The sequence below is a fragment of the Betta splendens genome, chromosome 6 (assembly GCF_900634795.4).
Source record: "Betta splendens chromosome 6, fBetSpl5.4, whole genome shotgun sequence".
Classification (NCBI taxonomy): Eukaryota; Metazoa; Chordata; class Actinopteri; order Anabantiformes; family Osphronemidae; genus Betta; species Betta splendens.
Genome location: NC_040886.2, coordinates 8,204,477 through 8,227,626, shown reverse-complemented (window position 1 = coordinate 8,227,626; position 23,150 = coordinate 8,204,477). Strand labels below are relative to the sequence as shown.

Below are 23,150 nucleotides of genomic sequence, written 5' to 3'. Positions count from 1 at the left end.
CGACGCCCTGCAGCTTTAGACAGCGTTCTTAAAAATCATGGAAAAAAAGAACTATGTTGCCTCACAGCTTCTCATTTCCTCACTTCGGTCACTCAAAAGCTCATTATTCATACTGTATATTTCACAAAATGGAAGTGTTCAGTTTCCACCCATCGTGTTTCCGGATGATGGAGACCTTCAACTAGTCAAACATTCTAAATGTAACTTTCTTATTATAAAGTCCGTGCCTGGCTTCTATAATGCCGGCGTCGGAGGGCTCTCGTATTCACGCATTCGTCTACTCTGGGAACAGCAGAGGTTGTCGCTGGAAGATTGAAGCGCATCAAACTCCGGCTGTATTTCCCACATGGGCACGTCCTATTTTTGGAATGTGCTGCACAGTAAAAGCTACAGTAGGAGATATGACATACATTTCAAGTATAGCAATCACACTGAGAAGTGAATGTACACAGCGTCATGAATACATTGGTGCATATGGAAGGTGATTATTTATAGATATACAGTATTCTTCTGCTGCTGCGACACATCTGCTTCAAACTTCATACAGTAGATGCTATTTCGGAAAAATAACACATTACTACTTTACTGTACGACCAAACCAGCCTAGAGAATATTTATCTGATACTCCAAATTTAATTAAACGTCTTGTGTTTAACTTGTGTGGCTTCTCTGGCCACTTCTTTCATTCCCCATAACTTTCATTTCATTTCCCATAACTATGTGCAGAAACTCTCCTTTCAGGCCTCATGCTTAATTAATGTGGATGCGTCGCTTGTAGAAAATTGTAATTGCATTTTCCTGCATCATAGTTTCTCCTTATGCTTGAGTTTGAAAGGTGCCGTGGATCTCGCTCAGTGGTTGACACCGCTGTGCAGAGACCACAGACATAGATGCATGCTGTTTTGCCTCCCACCGAATGCACACATTCCTAGAAAATGGCTTCCATGTGGCCGTTGGAGGCAGTGCCTGGACGGGGGACGGAGTTGCGTGAAGCTGGTTTTACATTATTCTGTTTCTACACACGGACGCTCTTCTTCTCTGTCTTTCCTCATTATGGCCTGGCTTGCTGTCCTGCTCTGGCTCATGCTGCCCTGCCTGCCAGTCTGGCTGGAGGACGTCTTTAATTGATGCAGGCCAGTATCCTTGTTCTTGCTTCTTTATACGGCATGGTTCGTCGACCCAAAAGAATTGAATGGAGAACTTCTTCCTCTCCTATGAAGCGTTTGCTGCCTCGCTGTCACACACTGAACTAAAACGACAACTTCCGCCCCTTCAGTTTGCTTGTGTAGCCTCCCCATTAAGAGCGATGTGTTACTGAAAATAAGTTTCTATCCTCGAAGCTGAAAAATATGTTATTCAGAAGTAGGCCGTATCGATTGACTCATCCTCATCCTCCAGCTCTAGCAAACCTGGGTTCGCAGGCTTTAACATCCTCAGACTGAATTGATCTTTTTTTTTTAGCTTCAAACTACATTTCACCCTATTCACTTGAGAGCGTTTTATCCAGCACAGCGTATTACTGTGAACAAAACCCTGTGATGGGAGATGTTAAATGAGGGGAATGTGAAATTACTTTTTAAAAATACTCGTTAGCGGCTCTCGTTGAAAAATGTTTAGTTGGTTTTACTTCTCCCACAGCCCAATCAGTGGTCTGGTGCTGGCTCTGTCTGCACTTCAACCTTTGAGTCACTAATTCAGGATTAGACAGTATTAGATCAAGATTTCACTCTCTTAAATCAGGGGGAAAAGTTATGTAGGATATCACGAGGTGTCTGAGGGCAGATTACAGTATGTTGCTGCTGTCCACCTCCCTTTACCTTCTTATTGTTCCATGTAACTATTTGTCCATCTGTATCTGACTTTTTTTTAAATCTGCAGTCTCTTTTGAGGGACGCATAGATTAGTCCAGCGTTGGCTTTGCATGCTGGCATTGTGTATGAAAATATTCACCAAGAGCTTGGAGAAGGTGGCAGATGCGGGCGGCTGGACCGTAGGTGTGTCTTTGCATATTCAAAGCTTTGCTTTGGGTGTGCCAAAGTCTCCAGGCTGCCACTTACACAATCATTATGTATGAAGTGTACCCATGGAAGTCCTGGGATGAAAGCATTCATGCACTGACTGAGTTTTTTTCATTCAAATGGACAACACTGGTCAAAGCTATTGAATAATTGACAATCCATTAAAGACCGTGGGTCAGTACAGTATTGTGGGATCATTGCAATTCCGTACCCACAGCTTTAATATAATCACGTCTTTATATGTGCGATGATTAGATTTTGTTGCCTTGCTTGTGCTGTTTGGTCAAGGTCAAATTGAATTCAGAAATTTTTGCTTGGTTTGAAGGTTCCCAGAGGATTTTATTTACATGGTTTTTGCTAGATTGCAGGTTTTCACGTTCTCCTCTGGAGATGTGGCCGCGATTTCTCGACATTGCCACATGTTTGGAAGCAATTCATGGATTAATATGCCGTCCATGAACAGGAAATAAATCAAACCGAAGGTCCCCAATGCACACATACACACTAATGACAGGCTATTAGTAAGATAAGCAGGTGTTCAGCAATTAAACATGTGAAACCCAACACATTAGAATTTTAATATTTATAGATCTGGGATTCTAGTGAGGAGGAAGGAGCAGATGTACCAGAAAAGTTGCCTTTTTTCTGGTAAATTATTAGAAATTATTTCAAAACTGCATAGTTGATGTCATATTAAACACGTCTGGAGGGGCAAGGACACATGGCGAATGTTTGCTTCCATTACTCATATAATTCTACAGAGCTCGCCAGTCATCTGTAAAAGAACAGTAAAAGGATAACAGAGGCAGAAGAGGTGTAGTGTGTGTAGTAGCATGCATGGCTCTGTAATGATGTGAATAGGGCTTTAGTGGACAGTGGGGCACGCTGGGAGGCAGAGGCAAGGTTAGTATAGCGTGGTCAATATTTACTCGGAGTAATTGGACCTTACTTTCCCCAGCACGGGGCACGGGCGTCCAGGGTCTCCTCCGATTCGCCCTCACACGCCCGCTATGTGACCACAGCGGTGCAACAATGCTGCACAGCCAGAGTTAAAGCCCACAGCTATCTAAATGTAGCAGGTAAAGAGCGTGTGGGGTGAGAGAGCCGCTGCACCGGCCACGCACTGTCCAGGAAGAGCCTCTGCACAGCTCAGGAGTGCTGCGGTGTGGAGGCAGTAACGAGCTGTGGAAATGAGGCGGGCTCGGTCTCTACCTCAGTGGTGAACCACCAACCATTCAGACCTATTGCTGTGTCGATACAGTGACAGGAGAGGAACTCAACCTTGGATCCTGCAAATGGTTCGTTACAGACAGAGGTGAGGTCTCACGGGAAAAGATGGGCTGTCTGTCAGCATCATTTCTTCTTGATCCTCTTTGGTCTGTTCACAGTTATTAAACTATAGCTAAAAAGAAGCAGCAACAACTAGTTTTGTGTCCGTTAAGGTACAGTAGTATATTTCTATATCGATGGTTACATCTATATCGTCCTCCCACAAACAAATGCTTTCCAGACTTCGAAAATTACTGGAACCTTTTCTCTTGACCCCTCGTTTCCTCTCCTCTATATTGCAAGACACAAAAGGGAGGTTTGCATCATCCCCGCGGAGGATCAGAGGGGAGGTGCTGTCTTATTTAAAAGACGCTCTGTGTATGGGTTTCAGAGCCCGCTACAATAAAGCGGGCAGCAGGAGAGCGGTGATGTAATAGCAATTTCCAGCCGCTCTCTCCGGTAACTGGCCACATCCACTGTTGAACCTGTGAGCTGACCATGATCATCCAAAAGTCAAAGCTTTTCTGTTTGTATCAGACCAATTTAATAATATAGTAACTAGACAGAAATGTCGGTGGTACTGTAGTAATGATTAAGTGGGTTAACAGCATGTTTCTTCTGCACAGTGAATTGATTTCTCCCTTTTATTTTTGCAATATTAGACATAAAAGCAGCAGGGAGGATATTAAATCTCTGCATCCATATGAAAAATTATTAATTTGAATTGTGACAGGTGCAATCTGTAGATTATGAGCAACAATATAATACAATAATAAATCTGACTGAGCTACTATAAATAAGCTTTTTAGGACACTAGTGTTTATCGTCTTCTCTAACATTTAACACGTCGCTGAAACTGCTCCGACCTGAAAACTTATGTAAAACATTTGCTTCAACACAGTCATCCTCCTCTGAGAGGAGAGCATCATAGTGGTTTAATGATGAACAGCGTGAAACAAATTAAGAAAATCAGCTTTTTCTATGACGTTGACGTTGCAGCTCTTTGAAATAATCGGGCAGTGAGCTGTTGAAACCACATCGTAACCCAGTGCCGAGAGGTCCGGACCCTTTGGCAGCAGGTGCAGCTCCTGCGTCCTCAGTGTAATGAAGTGTCCTAACAGCTCCGGCCACTTTTAGCACCGCGGTGTGAAAACGGTCCCTGCGCCGCCCAGGCGTCCTCATTACCTCCCCGCGGTTTTGTTTACGAGCTGAAGTGCTCACCGCATAGTGTCAAAGCTCAGCCAAGAGGCCGTGCTTCACATACCAGTCCATTATGCAGCAGCGGGACTAGAAATGTCCCAAACTAGATCAGAGCAGTGTGTGTGTTTGTGTGTGTGTGTGTGTGTGCGTGTGTGTCTCCAAGCCACAAATGTGTCTTTTTGTTTGTATGTGCGGGTCCTTTGTTGTTGCTCTCCTTATCTTCTTATTACGATACGCCCCAGGTTTACAGTGGCGCTTATGCCCACAACACTGTTAACACTGAGTGACCTCCTATGCTTTTGTATTCATGAGGTTGTCCTCTGTTTATGCCTGCAGATTGATATGGCTTTTTAAATGGAGCCACTGCCTTTAATACTTTCCATCTACAGAGAGTGGAGATAATAACAGTCCATTTTCGCTGCCGCGATGAATATTGCTGGAACCCAATCTCCCTCTACCTGTTTGATCTCTTCATGAAGCGGGATTGTAACTCTCCTGTCGCCCCCCCCCCCCCCCCCCCCCCCCCCCCCCTTTCCTCTTTCTTCACCAGAAAGCCAGCTGCTTCCGGGGAACAACTTCACCACCGAGTGCAACATCCCTGGAAATTTCATGTGCGGCGACGGGAAGTGCGTCCCGGGCGGCTGGCAGTGCGACGGACTCCCCGACTGCTTCGACAAGAGCGACGAGAGGGGCTGCCGTGAGTCTCGGCCTCCGTTGTCCCACCTGCTTTCCGCTCCCAGCTCCGCCTTGCGGCAATAAAACAAGGCGGCTAATTGACAGTCACGTCATGTCTCTTCGACTCCTGAGCTCCTCCTGCGATCCGGTTTCCCCGCCCGCTCCGTCCATAGAGCCATAGCTGCAATTTGAAGCTCAATCTCTGCTAACTTAAACTAATTTCACTCTTCTCCGCTCCCCCCCCCCCCCCCCCCCCCCCCCCCCCCACACACACACACACACACACATACACCCCCCCCCACCCCTGCAAGACCCTGGGCCCCAGTTTAGCACCAGGGTAAAGATTTAGCGCCATCAAAGCAAAAGGGCGATTACGTCGGCGTGGAGAAAGAGTAGCGCATGCATAATTCTAGTGTAAGGCTACACTAATAGTTCAGTTTTGATCCTCACTTTCACTTGGCTTTGATCTTTCCAGTCCGCTGCTCCTCCCCCCCCCCCCCCTCAGCAAGAGCTCCACAAAATACATGGGATTGCTGATGAAGATTGCGTCTGAGGCCCTGTCATGCCGAATGGACCCCCCCCCCCCCACCACCACCACCACCACCCCCACCAGCATCAGCACCACCTCCACATTCGTTCGCAGTCATCTCGCTAAACGTCTCGCTCTTTCGTTTTGCTCTCCTCCCTCCCCAAGCTTTTACTCTTTATCTCATCTGCTGCTGCGTTTTTTTTTCCCCCTTGCAATTTGCTTCACAGAGACTTGTTTTCAATTAGAAAAGCTTTGCCTGCACCCTTTTCCTGCAGAGACTTCTCCCTGTTTCAGTGTGGCTTAGTCTCTGCCAGTTAAAAAATCACACATGGCTTGTCACACATCCTGTCACCTCCCTACTTTTTCTTCCTCTTTAGTCATCCTCCCCTCTCCAGCAGTCACTTCTGTCTACCTTGGCTGGCAGCTCAGGGAACAGGGAGACTGCTCCTGATGAAGTGTCCCACGGCATTTGAATACAAACACAGAGGAACACACAGTGATAAAGTAGAATAATTTGGTCAATTACATTATATATATAAAGATGAATTAAGTGTTTTCCTTGTATTTCAGTCCACCTTTACTCCTGACTCCTGTGAGACCGCGGTGCATAAATGATGTATTTAAATAGATGGGTTGTGTGCCCCAGATTCTCATCACTCAGTGGCCTTAAACTGTCAGCAACCATCAGACCTGGAAAAATAATATTCAGATGCACTTGGACTGATTGCATCATAATGAGATACGTTGGGCTTTCCCATTTGATCTCGTCACAAAGTCCACGTGTCAGATTGTAACTTTTTCAACTCAAGTGCTTCCAGTTCGACGCCACAGACGAGGCAGGGTTTTTTTGAGCCCCGCTAAAGATTAAAGCCAGTTATCACAAGGCATCGTGCTCTCCGGTCGTCAGAGGACTTTGTTGTGTACGTCTACATTATCGGCTAAGTGGGTCTTATTATCTTCAAATAGATGGCTAGTTGTCAGTCGATATCTCCGGCGACTGCTTCACGCTCGGACAAAGAAAAAAAAGCGGAACCCAGACAAACCTCTGGCTCCATTAGTTGCTCTTCGGGGACAGACAGGCAGAGAAAAAGACGGAGGGGAAACAGGGGAAGGAAGGGAAAGGGCTCATTATGGAGGCTGCACCAGAAATACAGTCTGTCCTTTCTGCACCTATGTTTATATAATAATAAACACAAACATTTTTATTTTACTTTCCTTGTCTCACGTTGAGCTCCCAGATAATATTTCAATGTGAGCCCTCCAGAAAATCACACTGATGCCTCAAGATGCTGCAATTTGTTTTTAACTGTATGTAACCAAGCAGGTGATGAAACAGGCTCGCTGGCTTGTCCCCTGCGATCACAGTCATTAGCATGGAGGCAGAGCACTGTTGACCACCGCAGGATATTAAATTTCCTTCCACATGTGATGAGTGGTCGGCTTCTGTCAGGAGGTCTTTAAGGTGCGATGCATTTTTACCCAGCCCGTGTTTCTCCCTCTTTCCTCCCTGTTTGCTCGTCGGCCGGCTTTCATGAAAACACAATGGTTTTGTGTATTTATAAAGCGCATGCATGACCCATCCCGTGGTAAATCTATTGCTCGGGGATGAGTGCCTCATGCATTCGCACCAGGAGGCCGCTGCAGCTCCATCTGCTGCAGGGCGCGCGCTGTTTAGCCGTCGCGACGCGCGGGCGTCTCTGGTTCAACGCTTTGACGAAGCCCGAGGAAAGGTCACATGCGGCGACGCTTCCCTGGTGTCTCGTCAATCCGAATTTTTGTTTTCACGAAAAGCCTATCGCGAGCGCCGAAGGATGGCAAATCAGTGTCGGAACGCGTAAACGTTGGTTTCTGCGTGTGTTCGTGAAACATTTGCTGAACTCACGCGCCGTTAGCGCAGAAGCGCTAACGAGCTCGTCCAAGCGGCACAAAGGCGTAGCTCCAGAACCTTCCACTCGCAAACCTGTGATGACACTACGCTTTTTGTGGCGTGTTTTCATGTTCCACTTGCTCTGCGTCGGAAATAAACTGCCCTCTGCTTTCACGGATGACCCCACTGCACTTTAATGTAAGTAAGCCTCGCTCGCCTCTCTCCTTCTCTACTTACCTTCCTCCTGCTGCACCTCGTGAACCGGTCGCTTCAACGCTTCGGAAGGTGTTTATTTGCCTAGAAGAGACAAGCCTCCCTCTTCATCTCAAACCCACATGGTTTGTTTGTTCTTCAGATCCTGTGGCACACGGGTCAGAGCCAGTCATTTAAATAGGTTTTGCTAAGCAACCGTGTGGGCAGAGGAAAGATGAGACAATATTTTCAGCCTGAGCCTCATTGCGTTAAAGATGCAACTTATTGTATTGCTGTCCAGCTGTGCAGGGCCAGGACCCCCTACAGGTGCTTTTTATCAAGTGTAATATTTTTTTGGAGTGTAACTGCGTTGCACCACATGTAGTTAACTGAATTTTAGATGAAAATGAAAAGATGGAGGCCCCGCTCCGTGTGGGTGTGCTTCTGCAGCATCCGCAGCATGTGTGTATGTGGTGGCGACTCCGAGGGGTCTCGAAGCAACGATTCAGGCAGAGGCTGCTGACTAATTTCTCACACAAAGAGGTCAAAAGTGCCGCTCTCCTCTCTGGTGTCCATAACGACAGCCTGGGAGAATTTCTAGACGAAATGGATACTGACAGAGGAGGAAAGGAAGAAGCGCTGACTGAGCTTATTCGACCTCAGAGCCAGGATTAGCCTCTTCGCCCTTGTCTGGACCGGGCATGAGCGGCCAAGAGGAGAGAGATGTGAAGCAGAGCCGTGAGGGTTACTGGACATGATGCACAAAGCAAGAACAAAGAGGATGGGGGGGGGGGGGGGTAGAGAAAAGACAGAGAGGCACATTTAAAAAGCAGCCACTGTTCTGAAAGAGCCGCCCTTGGAGCTGAGGCCGTGGCCTTTCTTTGTGAAAGCATCTGTATGTTCGCAGTTCTTCTGCAAACTTCAGTGAAACTTCACTTCAAACCAGAAGCATCACCCGTCGACCTCAGCTCTGCTAGTCAGATCACGGCATCCACTCAATAAAATAATGGAGAGGTCGACACAATGGAATGCATCCATTTGATCAACTCGAGTGTTTTTTTGCATAACAGGGTCATTTGAAGTGTTGTGTAAAGCTCATTGGTTTATGTGGGGGCGGACGTAGAGAGACAGGTTTACTGGTGGGCTTTGCACATGAAGGGATAGTAAACCAGTGACTCATACAAGGGCTGATGCTCTGCCAACTAGTATAGAAGTCACTTCAGCACATAACAGGGTAGGAGTCATTCAGGTTACTATTAGGTAATAAGTTAAAAACATAATTCAGCATGAGTGTGTGTGTGTGTGTGTGTGTGTGTGTGTGTGTGTGTGTGTGTGTGTGTGTGTGTGTGTGTGTGTGTGTGTGTGTGTGTGTGTGTGTGTGAGAACCATAAAACTTATTTTCCTACCAAGGTAAGGACATTTTGACAAAGTGAGGACATTTTGGCAGGTCCTCACTTCTTTAAAGGCCTGTTTGAGGGTTAAGATGTGATTTTAGGGCTGAGGTTAGAATTGAGTTTTGGTTCGGATTAAAGCAAAGGTTAGACGTCTGCCTTTATTTGTGTTGGTTGGGGTCAGGGGCTAGGGAAGGATGGAGGGCCTCACTTTGATGTAGGTACAAGGATGTGCGTGTGTGTGTGTGTGTGTGTGTGTGTGTGTGTGTGTGTGCGCGTGTCTCCACAAACTGCCCGTGGCGTGCCGAGTTCAAAGGGGCCGCTAAATATTTACCAACAAGTTCTCCACGGCAGCGGGAGTGAAATCAGCCGAGGCTCCTGAGACAGACGGGTGGAGATCCTGATATCGCGGCTCACGCGCCGCCAACATTTTACCGAAGCCACCGCGGCTAAGAGAAGGAGGGATGAGGAGATTAGACGCGTGTGCTCGTGCGATAGGGGCCGAGCCGGCAGGAGTCGTACACTGACAGATGTATCTATTCCTTCTGTGACTCGCCCGCTCATTGTCAGCGCTGCCGCGCCTCATTGTGTGCGGACGCGTTCGGCTCCGAGTGAAGTGGAAGCGGAAGCAGGTGGGATTAGAGCAGTTTCGGGGCCCGTGTTTGCTTGTCTGGCGCCGGGAAGTCGAGGGTAACGGGAGGGAGTGCGCTGGAAGCTTAACTGATCTGCGGCGTAATTAATACACCAGCTCATCCGCGATGAAATATTCATGAGGGTCCTCATCCAGAGTCTCGCTCTGACTCTGCTCCCGCCTTGTGTTTTAGTCCGCGTGCGCCCGCTACGCCTGTAGTCGCGCATTGAACCGAAGGATTGCTTCAGAAATCTTCAAAGGGCTGAGAAATGCTCTCGGGTCACGTTACAGTGTCTGGAGCCACCAGTTCAAACAAGGCCAGTTTAACAGCGGCCTGCGCTTAAACGATGGGCGCACAGATTTCTGCCACTTCCTGCCTCTGCTTTTGTTTTGCGGCCGCTAATTCTGCCCGCGAGCGTCGCGTCCGAGGTGGAGGGTGGACGCGAGGGCTTCGCTACGAGGCCCCAGAGCCTCTCCCTGCAGACAGAATATGACTGTAACGTACAACTAGCCTCCAGACTGAAACTGGCCCTTCCTGCTCGCTTACATCCCGACTCCATTACCTATCGATTTCCTCCCCTCACAAATGCTCAGCGAGGTCAGACGAGCCTTTGAAGTCGCCGCTCTGCCTCCGCTCGGTCTTTGCCGCTCGTCCGTTTGTCTCTTCCCCTTCGCTCCGTGCGCTGCCTCCCCTCCGCTCTGTCAATCACGCATGCCCATCACGCTCAGCGAGTCGCTTCCTGCTCCGGGGGAGACGAGGGCTGCGGGAAAGAAGGGGAGAAAGGGCGCGGAGGCGGGGAAGTGCAACGCAGCTGGAGTTCTGCTGTGAGGTCCAGACCGACGGCCGCATCCTGTAAAATCAGAAATCTTCCATTCAAGTCGTCAGTCTTTCTGAATTCATATCTTACGATTTGAACATACACACGGTGAGATGGAGCGTGTGCGAGGGCTTTTTGGTGCCTTTGTTTGAATATCCCCAGCTGTGAGTTTCCATCTGATCCAGCCGGGTTTTTCTGCTGGTGATAGTCTTACTTCAAGGCTTCAGCCCGACTCCCAACCTCATTCGTTTTCATTTGTGCTGCTCAGCTGAACAGTGGAGCTGGAAGCCTGGAAGCCGTCCAGCAGCCTGCCTGCTCTCTGTAAACAACTTCTACAAAGGCCGCGGGAGGAGAAAGAGAACATTTTTTGGCAGGAAACTTCTGCAGTTCAGAACGACGATAAAAACAAACAGGGTGACGACGTGACGGGATGAAGGTCCCGCGAGGCGGGCGGTTAAAGGTCGGAGAGCATGAATCAGCATTAAGCGGATTTAAACAGAAGACCCGGGCGATGAATGAAACGAGATCATCAAAGGGAACCGTGCGACTGAGGCTGTAAAATATAGATCCTCACATCAGCTGTTTCCTCAAAGCCAGCGCTGCCACTCCCGCCCACCAATTTCCCCTTTTGAGCTGACCTTCAAGTGCCTTTTGGGCCGATCTGGAGCTCGAGACCAGAGGATCCGGGGGAGGAGGAGAGCCGATGGAGCCGCACACCTCCTCGTGTGCGGCTCGAACCCGCGTCCCGCTTCGCTCCGCGGGCCGTAGCGAACGCGACGCAGCGCTCAGAGGCAGCTTTGGGTGGCGAGGGCCTCCGCGCGTCCAGGTAAACAGAGGATTTCCAGGCCGTGGACTGGATCAGGCGCCGTCCCAGCTTCCGCCCGCGTTCAGTGGATTACATTTCATTCTGGAAATCGAGCCCCCGTCGGTTGTTGTGCCCCCCCCCTCGCTACACATAATCGCCGCAGCTTGAAAGCGCCCATAAATCAGCCCACCACAATATATTGCGCAGGGAGAAATGTGCGCCCCTGGCATTGGAGACGGCACAATGCCAAGCCATGAGCGGGCCAATTCCAGCCTTTGTGCTCAGTAAAAAGGCTGTTTGGTGGCTCGCTTTGAGACGAGGATGAGTCGCGCAGCCACGGCGCGGATTCGAGCGCGCGGGCCTTTGTGTTACTCCGATGCGCAGCGTTATTAAAAGGGAAAAAAAAGCAATTCTCTCTCTTATATTAACTTGTAGTTTCATTACCAGGCGGAATAACAGCGTTTAAGCCCAAGCTGGCGGCTTTTCATGTCTTTGTCTCCCCGTGAAGTAGTTACAACAGCGCTTCTCGAATCTACAAACCACGGTTTTCTATTTTAATGCAAATGACTGCAGGGGAGTAAGTCACCTGTGGTTTAACAGAGGCCAAAGTGGATACACTGAAACATGGCAGGCTCCACACAGACCTGGATCACATTCACCTGCTGGGAACGCGGCTGTGTGCTTCCTGCTCCCATCAAGCTTTAAAATTCTACCCTAACGGTGACTTTTATGTCTTTGTTTGCATCTCGCCGGTCTCTTGTTGTCCTCCTCGCGCCAGCGATCGATGCATTTGACTTAAAACTTGGCAATGGCCCTAAACGGATGGTGGTGGTGGTGGTGGGGGGGGCTCATTGACGTTCTGCAGGCTCGTCACTCAGCATCAGGCCTGTCCTGAGAGATAAGACCCGTGGCCTGATCAATGGCGGAATCCATGCAAACGCTCTCCCGCACCATTTGCTCCCTTCGTCTTTGTCATTAACTTGTTTTCGTCTTTTATCGGAGCTTCGAGCTCGGGGTCGTACCCTTCACTTGTCATACTTAAGAGAACGTGGAGATAAGCGGCGCACCATGGAATGAGTTGAATAATTAATTGCTCTCTGTTACGCAGCAGCTGTTCGACAGTTTGAACCTCATACAATAGTTGAGGTCCTGATAGTTGACTGCAGTCGAAGCGGAGCCCTCTCGCCTCTTTCTCTCATCGCAGCTGAGGCTCATTCTGTCATAAAGCCTGATTCAGTGCTTTGCAAATTGCTGCATCTTTTCCCGCTCACTCATAGACTAATGTTTTTTTTTTCTGCCCTCCCTCCTCTCCCTGTCTCTCTTCAGCTAAGGTCAAATCGAAGTGCTCCCCGACGTTCTTCGCCTGCGCTAATGGCGTCCACTGCATCATCGGGCGCTTCCGCTGTAACGGCTTCAGCGACTGCCCCGACGGGAGCGATGAGCACAACTGCAGTGAGTTTCACTCTGGCGGCCAAGTCCACCGTAGGGCAATCTGTGTTAGCCCCACCACGAGTCATGATCTCCTCACTGATGCACTGCAGCACTGCAAGAAGCCAATTTTGCGACCAAGCAGAAATGTCGAAAACAGCCTTCACGTTCGCTAATTATCATGAGATGTAGAAGTGAGGGGAAACAACGGGATCCTGGAGTTCCTGCTATCTGGGTCGTCCCCAGTTGACCCCGCTCCTGATTTCTCGGTGGGGAACTTGCATCAAGCCCGTCACTTAACATTGTCAGACGCATTGTTCCCAGCCTGCCGGGCCCGAATCTAATCTAGCCGTTTAAATGGAGGCTTTGCTCCGCGCTCCCACCACCTCCTGCGTCACGACTGTGTAATTGTCGGGATCTTCCCACAAGATAATTCGGCCTTTTTTTGCAAAGGCTGGAACAAAGACATCAGAGGAAATGTGTGCGGCGCTAAGATAGCGTTTAGAAAGTTTTGTGAGGAAGTTTCGGGTTGATGTTTATCAGATTCCCCCAATGCGTTAGCAAATCACATTGTTCCTAACGTTTCTTTGCTTTTCTGAAAATCCCCATGAAAATGCAGTTTTTCCCTTTTAATTTTACAACATCAAAGTGTCGTGGATGAGGCGGGGATTAACGCTAAAATAAGTCCAACTGCAATTACAGGATAATAAAATGCTCTTCAGTAATTTCAGAGTCGTGCATTGGCGGTGACCCTGTGTGAACTGACCTCTGACCTCTGACCTCTGAACCACAGCTGGAAACCCGTCCGTGTGCTCGGACGCCCGCTTCAAGTGCCGGAACGGCCGCTGCGTGGACCGCAGCTTCCTGTGCAACGGCCAGGACAACTGTCAGGACAACAGCGACGAGGAGCTCTGCCTGACGACCACAGGTGAGCCCGATGTGGAGCGAGGCCCAGCAGGTCCCGCGCCTGCGGCCCGGATGCGGCAGGTGCGAGCGTGGGAATTAGCCGCCAACGAGCAGCTGCGGGAAACATACACGCTTAGCTTCCGTCATCGGGGGAACGGATGTCAAGCTGGCAGGATTTGTTGCACATCCACTACATGCGGATCGGATGCTTCGTCCACCGCGACGCACACATATTTTTCATTGTGCAGTGATCGAGTCCAGGATTTCTTTCCTTTTCTGCTGGGTCTGGTTCAGAGCAGTCTGACGAGAGAGGCAAAGACAGGCAGGGCAGAAAAAAGAAGAAAGAGTCGCTCTTGACTTCATAAACTCTCAGCTTCTGCAGGTCAGTTTGTGTTAGAGTGTTGGACTTTCCTTTACACTACAGTGTTCAGGGCCGTTCCTTCCACTGCGGAGGAGAAACACTTTTGTGATTTACAGTTTAGCCACAGAACAAAGCGAACAGCGTTGGTGAACGAGCAAATCAAGCGTCTTTGTCTAACGAGTCCAACGGCTTTGAACATCACTACTGGCACCACCTGTCTGGGCGCCGATGTGACAGCGCTTCTATTACTGGCGCTGCGACGCCTCTGATTCACACACACTCCAGAGGCCGGTTCGGGAACGCCGCTTTAGGGGAAGAACACGGAGTCTGGGCGGGCGCACATATAAACCTACAAAAAAGCGGTTATTCGTGTCGCTACACGGCAGCAGACGTCTACCTAGGGAAATTAGGTTTCTCTAATTCCCTGCCCCAATTACAGGAACCAAGTTTCTCATTTATATGACAGCTTACTGAAGAAAGACGACGATTGGTTGTTCATTATCTCAAAACACGCTAACAGGTTTATTTCATTCAACATGAACTCATTTACCGGAGCTTATTAGACTGACTTTAAATATAAATGGCCAAAAAAAAAAAAGTAATGACAATCACAGATAACAAATAAGAGGCCTTGTCATCCGTGCTATAATTACAGATTCTTACCTTTGGCTCACGAGGAGCGCACGGTGAATCAGGCTTCCCGGAATAACTGCAGAGCCACTAATCACGCTCCACGAGTTCCCTCTCCCAGTTTAAAAGGAAGGTCCTGAAATAGCCGCCTGGATCGTCATCCCCTTCAGTCAGTTCACTCAGTCACACTAATTACAATTTCAGGAGGAGACAAATTCGGGCCGTAATTTATGGTGAACTTGGCAGAAAGTAGGTAGATTCCCTGTTCAGGCGTTGTGTTAACAGGCTGGCGTCACCTGAGCTGATGACATAACATAACATAACATAACATAACATAACATAACATAACATAACATAACATAACATAACATAACATAACATAACATAACATAACATAACATAACATAACATAACATAACATAACATAACATAACATAACATCAGTGAGGACGATGTATGCTCGTATTTAATTTGCATCGACACAAACAGGCGACAGTATCATCCCTCACAGAGCGACTGATGCCTTCTGCTATTGTCTCCCTTCCTTGGCAGGTACATGTTACATCTGCTGTGCAGTTCTTATTCCACTGGCAGCTTCGCTTCTCGCAGGCAGCTGCTGCCACCATGACACCATGTGATTTCTGCTAGCAGCCCGACCCTGATGTGTATATAGCCCCAGGCAACCAAATGTGGTCCACTGTCAGTGTTTCTTAAAAAAAAAAAAATCCTGTGTGGAAGTCTTGCTGTCAGACTGATTTATTCAATAGGGAGGGAGTCTGTGAGAAATACCTGAAAACAGGCTAAATGCCCGGTAAAATAAAAGTAAAAACCCTATCGAGAAATGCAAATTCAGCGGAAACTAAATAAAATGAAATCAAAGCGCTGCTGCGAGGACATATCTAATCTGACGTTTGCCGAGACGAACGGATCAGCTCCGGAATTAATTCCGAATGGACCCGTTTTATGGGCAGCCCCCTCGTAAATTACCCCCCTGCAGCCAAATTTGTGTCCTAATTAACGAACCTTCAAATGGACAGCGTGACCTTTTACGTGTCAACTTTATGATGTGTTATTTGTACCTGCCCGTGTTTGCGGGCGATAGGCAGAAAGACGCCCATCCATCACCGCCGGCCTGTCCTTCTCAGCCGCCGCCACTCCATTGCAACGTCGCACAATGCTGAATAGAGCTGCATAGTGATGAAGAAATATTGATTGATATCTGTGTCTACTACACTCCATTTCCTTGTTGACAAGCAAACAATGCCAGCTCCGGCGCCGGCTGGCGGGGCGCACCTCGCTGCAGCTTTTGTAGGTTTTGAGGCATTAGATTGCTGAACACAGCCTTCACATCAAAGCCTGGATACTGTTTGAGGAGCTCTCGCGGCCGAACAGCGCGCCGTTAGCGGAAAGCTGCGGTTTAGGATGAATTTAAAGGATACTTCCCGCTGCTACACACAAATATCAATCAAGGAAGCTGTTTGTTCGATTGACTCATTGGAACCCGTTTGTCAGCCATTAACAAGCACGCGGCTTGATGCTGATGATCTATTTCATCTAGATCTATCCAGGTCTGGGTGGGAGTGGTTTCTACACTGCTAAAATGTTTTCGGCACAGCTCTGTGTTTTCAGTTTCCTGTCAGTGCATATAAAATCTATGTGTTTCACTGTGAGTGTTGGGAAGCCGTGGCCTCCAGAACACCTCAAGAAAGAGCAACTCACTTTCCAAACTCATATGTTTCTTTGTTTGTGTATTTGTTTATCATATGTTTCATCCTACTCTGTGCTGCAGAGCGAGTGAAGGCTTGGCTGCAGTTTGACTCTCTGTCTCTGTCTCTGTCTCTCTCTCTCTCTCTCTCTCTCTCTCTGTCTCTCTCTCTCTCTCTCTTTCTCTCTCTCCTGTTTGCAAACACACACACACACACATGCTCAGCTTACATTCTGCTGTGACTTTGCTTCTCCCTCTATAATAAGCCCGGACCTGCAGGTGACAGATAAGACGTACAATATCCGCTCTAAGCCAACTGGGTGCAGCATCTCCTTCCTCACCTTCTCCCCTGGACTTCTCTCTTCCCCCGTGTTCAGCTCCTCTTCCTCTCCGCCCATAATTACCTGCTTCTGTGTCCATTTGCTCCCTGTGTTTGAATGGATGCATGCAGGTGGTCAGCAGTCGAACCGCAGCGGCGTTAATAGACTGCTGGTCAGCTACCATGTGTCGGGCACCAATTCTGTTTTCTGTCAGAGCGGTTTTAAACAACGTGGCATCTGCAGACACCAGCACAGCTCCGTAGGGCCGCTTTTATTGTTTCTCACTCCACGTGATGGGTAATTGATTTTTGAAATAGCGAAAAGGTGGCGAACAGCGTAATGTAACAATACACAGTCGCCTATAAATGCATTGGTGCAATCATCAGAGAATGAGATAGTACTAGTGGGATGTGGAGTCTGTAACGGATAGCGGAGATAAAGAAATGGAAAGCGCGCCGTATAAACATAATATTGTGAACCAGGAAGGGAGTCGCAGGGAGCAATGAATAGCAATGGACAGGAAGATGGAAGCGAGGAGAGACAGGTGATTTAGCAGCGAAAGGCAGGGATTTGGGTAGAAGTGAGTGATAGGTAACGATAAGCCGGGGAGGATGAGAGCGGCATCCATTTCAAGATGAGCCCCGAGGCCCAGCGGTGTAACTCTGGGAACAGAGATGACATGAAAGCTGGTTTTGTAAAGCTGAGCTTGTCTTTGCTCTCCCCCCAGTCTTCCTCCCGCTAGCGGGGAAATAAAAGGAAGAGTTCAGCGTCGGAGCCACGTTTGCCCCTGCGACGGCTCGTTGCCGAAACACCTCCACGGTGCCGATGCTGGAGGAGGCCTCTCTGAGCGCAGCAGAGCCGACCTGCACATCCAAGGACGCATGAAGCAGCCAGAGTCGCGAAACATCTGACAGCGATTGTTCCGCGGAGAACTTTGTGGAGGTCATGGCACCCGACGAGTTGAAAGGCTCTCTGCAAAAGTGATGACAGTAGCCGCGCAGGAAGCGTCGGAAAATTTCCCCCCCAGGAGCCGTTTGAGAAGTAATTGATTTAAAATGCGCACCTCAGCGTCTCCCGTCGTGCGTTAATTAGCACGAGCCGGCGACGGGAATGGGACGAGGTGGAGGGAGTCATCCTCGTCTCCAGAAGCCTTTGTCCAGAGGGGGGGGGGCGTGAAGGCGGCAGCAGGGGGACGGGCGCTGACCGGAGGGCTTCACGCGCTCTCAGCTGACACCGCGCCGCTTTTGATGATGAGTCGCGCTTTGTGTGGCCCGCAAGCGCCAAAGTTTCAGCTGAAAGTCTTCTATTCAGCTGACGAAATACTTCTTCGGTTTTGCACCGTTCGCTGTGACAGCGAAGGGGAAGATCGATGCTCTCGTTCCTCTGACTCAGACTCAATTTATTTTAATATTGCTGCAATAATTGGATAAGTGAGAGGCAAATAAATATTAGAACCCACAGGGAATTGGTCTTTGAAAGCCTCATTGCACTAATTAAGTTTGTTTGAAGCAGGGGGGAGAAATGTCAGATCTACAGATGTTGACATTCACATCTGTACGCTACGTACACATTTAAATCGTTAGCGGAATGAATCCGCACAGTCCTGTGTGTGTGTGTGTGTGTGTGTGTGTGTGTGTGTGTGTGTGTGTGTGTGTGTGTGTGTGTGTGTGTGTGTGTGTGTGTGTGTGTGTGTGTGTGTGTGTGGAGCAGCCTCCTGTCTGAGGAGTCAAATCCCTCGTTTTATACTCCGGGGACGCTCTCCTCCCACAGAGAGTAATCTACAGCTTTCTGTTTGTTATATCCTCCTAAGGCTGCGTAAGAACTGCTCCATAGATCTACCAGCGCTGCATCTGCTGCTTTGCATAAGCGCTATGTACTCAACAACCTGTCTCAGCAGCTCTGCCATTTACAGTGGCAACAAACAGCCATAATTCAGACGGGGCAGCGCACGGCACTAACTCCTGCCTCTCCATTAGCGTTGCCACTAAACCAGACCTTAATATATAGTGTTTTGTAGTTAGTGGAATAAAGAACAAACAATGTATTGGTGTCCTTTTAACTTGCTAATAGATTCTAACACAGTCACTCATCTATTGATCGTTGCCACAGTTTGCGCCTGAACAGTTTAGCGGCTCTGGGTGAAGTCTTAATCCCTTCTGCGTTTTTTTGCCGTAGACGTGTGCGGCGCTGACGCGCTGGTGTGTTGCTGCCCTTCATCAGCAGTAGTCAGAGCTCTGGCGGGGAGAGAAAGGCGTGGGAGGGAGCGTGAAATGGCATAGGGGAGCATAATGGCAATAGACTGTGGTGTGGGAGTGAAATGTAATAGTGCCAGTTTATCAGAGCCAACCCACACTTGACAGGCACAAATGGGGGAGGTTGCACATGTCACCGCCCATGGATTTGAACTCTGAAAAAAGTTTCAGGATTTTGTTTTTGTTAGCCCGAAGCGTGTTCACAAAGCGGCGTTGAAGGGCTCCTGGGTGCTGGTCTGCTGGAGCCAAGACGTTCTCATCACCTACCTCCCCAAATGATGCTCGTATGGGAAGAGAGGATAGTGAAGCACATGCTGTGTTCTGTATACTGATCTTAAAGCAAATCTGCACTTGTTTTCCGTCCCTCCCATCCTCCTCCCCCTCTTCTCCAAGGCTAAGTGTCAGTGCCGTTAGCTCTCCTGTTGTTTAAGGCCTCCGTTGCCGTTGGCTACAGCCACACAGGGAGGTCGCTCCTTGGACCAGGGGAGTCTGCATGAATCCCCCCCCCCCCCCCGTCCTTGAATCAGGACCAGTCAGCTGTCATGCTCCTATAAATAAAAAAAAAATAAAAAAAAGCTCTCCTCATCCGGTCGCCATGGCGATGGCGTTCGACGCGCACCCGCAGCCTGGTGGAGGAATTTCAGTCCACACAATAGCTCCTCTGTTGCTATCGAGTGGGGTTGTGCTGCGAGTGTGGTGGTTTGTGTGGAGTGGTTGTGTCTACTGTACGACTCGCTGAAGGAATCCAAGAGGAGGCGACGCAGGACGAGTGGCCGGTCGGGCTGTTGTGTGTCGATTCACCAGCAAAGTCACTGGATCGGGTTGATTGATCGGCTCTCCAACCATTAGCTGACTTGTTAGTTGGCGTCGACTGCTTCGCTCCTCTCCTCTCGACACTTGATTTGAAAGGCAGGTCCCTCCCGGCCCCTCAGAGCCCCCTCACTGGTCGGCCCACGGTGTGTGGCGCTCGAATTAGGCTTTTACTTTTTGTCTCCACGTCCAGCACGCATGGTGCACGCCGCTGTGAGGCCCACAAAGCCATTATCCACCTCAAACAATGTCACATTAAAGGGCGACCGAGAGGCTCCGAGGCTGCGCCAACACCAGTCACCTGCTCCTGTGCAGGTTTTGGCTTAACTAATAGTGTTTAAACTTCAAACTAAAGTAAAACATAATCACTTCCCCTATTGATTTTTGTACATATGTATTTTTTATCCCTGGAGAAGAATGCTGTTCTTCATTTTAATTCAAACTGCAGGCAATTATGAAAAGCACGGTGATGAGGAGTTCGTACCTCTGGACGGCTTCGATGAGTAGAAGTTTAGACGCAGCAGTGTACTTGCAGGGGATAATTATGTGCCCAGAGCCCCGTTTAATTTCCCCACAATAATTTTTGACCATAATACCTCCTCTTTTGCCGGGTCGAGCGTGCCCAGCCAGGTGTGGCACAATCACTTAGCAGCATTAGAAACTATGAACTGAAGTAAATTGGTGTTTGAGCAGAAGGAGCCTCCGACTCAGAAGGTAAAACAGGTGACGCTGCCTGATTCTCTGAAAGACGCGATTTCCTGAACGCCTCTTTTTAAGTGGCTGTGGGGTTTTTTTTTTGGCTGTCAGACTGAGGAATAATTTAGAGTTCGGAACACTAAACATATCTTCCAGTGAATACTGCATGATTTCTGCATAATGTGCATGTGTTTAATGGGCGTCTGACAGGAACTCGCTGTTGTATTGACGCAGCCTTTTCTCTCCGCGCATCTGCTCGACTGGAATTAGAGCCAAATGGTGTGCGGCTATTAGGAGTAAACAGATTTGCACACTTTAGCGGCGCGCTCGATGTGCACGGGGTTAAGTGTGCATTCGCCCATCACGTGTGTGAGTAGTTATTAGCGTGTATTCGGTGTGACCCCGTGAACGAAAGGCAAAAAGGAGGAGGCTTATGTGGAACGAATATAAAAAAAAACACAAACAGTGCCCTGAGAGAGAAAAGAGGAATTGCATGTCAGGGAGTTTGAGAGATAGAAATGTGAAGGGGGGGTATAGAATGAAAAAATAGCTAAATGTGAGTGTGAAGGCAAAGGAGCAAAAGAGGGAAGGAAAGCACAATGGAAAGAGGGATGGGGAGCATGAGGGAAGCTGATGGAGATGAGGGATTAGGGAGAGTGGCAAAGCCATTAAGGAAGAAGAGATAAAACCCTCTGGATTCATTGTGCAGAAAGTCAGGGAATCAAGGCGGACGACAAAGGAGAGGTGGGAAACGGGGGAGCTGGGGAGAGGATCATGGGAGGGAGAAGAGCCACTGAGAGGAGCAAAGAAAGAAGCCAGGGAGGCAGATGAAAAGGGAGGCAGGAAACACGGGTACCTGCAGAGATGGGGCTGAGCGGGCAGGAATCAGACAGGCGCAGGTGAGGGAGGGGAAGAGGAAAGAACAAAGTGAGTGAACAGGATGAATGGACTGAAGTCGAGCCAGAGTGGCGAGGTGAGAATAGAACGAGAGCGGGGGAGACGGGAGGGGGGAGAAGGTAGGGACAGAAACGCAGCGGCGGCAGAACGGGGGGCGAGCGACGGCGGGAGAGAGGGAGCGAGAAGGTGTCAGATGCTCAAAGTGGGTCAATAGGAGGCCTTGTTTAGTGCATTAACAGTGGTCTCATCCATGGGAATTATTGGATATTTTGCCTCTTGGACTCCCACCTGCGCCCCTTCCTCGTTGCTTTACACTTCCACTCTCCCCCTCTCTGGTTTCCTCTAATCACGGGATCCCTCCTTTTTCCTCCTCTGGCAGTCTGCGGTGGCTTTGTTCAACGCCACGCCGCTCCCGCAGTGCTGTTTCTCTGTGTTTTTATCATCCTCTCTAACACCCTCCTCATCCCTTTTTGTCCTCTTTCTGCCGCCGCCCCGCCCAAGTCTCTGGATGCTCACATGCATATGCTTGCGGCCGGTAAGAACCACTGCAGAGAGAGAGAGAGAGGGAGAGAGAGAGAGATGCAGTCTATAATAAAGAAGAGCAGTAACCTGAGAAATATGGATAATTACAATATGTAACGATTTACATTTGAAAAACTACACAGACAAAAAGTGAAATGATGAAACTGATCTTCTGCTCTTGAATTTAATGGGAACTACCTGTTTCTAAAAGAGCCACCGCTTTGCATCACCTCTGCTAAAAACGCTGAAAACTGAGGAGTCTTTCGTTTGGAAAGAAAACTTTGTCCGCTCATTCTCTGGTGTTGGATTCCAGCTGCCCACACCCATGTTTTTGAAAATTAAAAAAAAGGAATTTCGAATTACGACCAGCCAAACCACAGGAGAGCTCCTAAAACTCTTTGAAAAGTGTTTTTGGACATTTTTATGTTTTTATTTATTTATTTTTTGCTAGATTGATTCATGTCTGAAAAGGCAGCAGAAATATTGAAAACATCCCACGTCGCCGCACATGTGCATGTTGGCTGCTGTAGTAATAAACATAGGGAGGAAAAGCCAAAGAGCGGAACAGCGGCGGCTGGTGAGTTTCAGGAGTTTGGTTTGTTTGTCATTTACAACAAAAAAAAAAAATGTGTTCAAAGTGAAATGGAAAGACAGTCGTACTGTACCGCGGATGGGGAGGACGTTGCATCATCTGGTTCTCACGCAGCTGCACTGTGGATGAGACCTCACGCAGATGAGGCGGTTTAGGGCCGCCGCTGTGTTTGGCTCTTAATACTACAGCTCTGAAACTGGGCGAGCAGCGTGAGGCGTTCGTATGACTGACAAACTGCAATCCAGTCAGCCGTCGTTTGGGTTCCGGCGCCCGGCGGCGGCGCCGGCTCGTCTCTGAGCGGCGTCGGGCAGGACAGACGCTGAGCTGGAAGCGGCGTGCGAGAGGCCGCCTCAGCTGAATAATATGAGGAGATACGGTGGGAGACGTGTGTCATCCAGATGTGCGGCTTCCAGCTTCGCATGACGGCGCACGGGGACCTGACTGTAATGAGGAAGGACCGTTCTGTGTCTCTTCACTGCAGGAATTATAGCATTTACGGAAATAGCTGCTTTTCATACGTTCAAACCAGACAGAAACCTGCACAGCGGCTCCTCTCTGTCATCCAGCATTTGCATATCGGCTCTCAGTGTTTGGAAAAAGCGCATGGAGGCTATAAAGAACCCTTATTTACTCCTC

The 23,150-nt window shown here is 48.9% G+C and overlaps 1 protein-coding gene across 3 annotated transcripts in view; it reads left to right on the top strand.

Annotated features, from left to right (window-relative positions):
* The window catches only part of ldlrad3 (low density lipoprotein receptor class A domain containing 3), a 48,202-nt gene that overhangs the window by 13,286 nt on the left and 11,766 nt on the right, over positions 1-23,150 (top strand). For all 3 annotated transcript variants that reach the window (XM_055509477.1, XM_029154766.3, XM_029154765.3), the window contains 3 exons: positions 5,038-5,184; positions 12,722-12,847; positions 13,617-13,751. In XM_055509477.1, coding sequence (XP_055365452.1) covers positions 5,097-5,184; positions 12,722-12,847; positions 13,617-13,751 — 349 coding nt within the window. In that variant the 5' untranslated portion in view covers positions 5,038-5,096. The remainder of the gene's footprint in view (positions 1-5,037; positions 5,185-12,721; positions 12,848-13,616; positions 13,752-23,150) is intronic.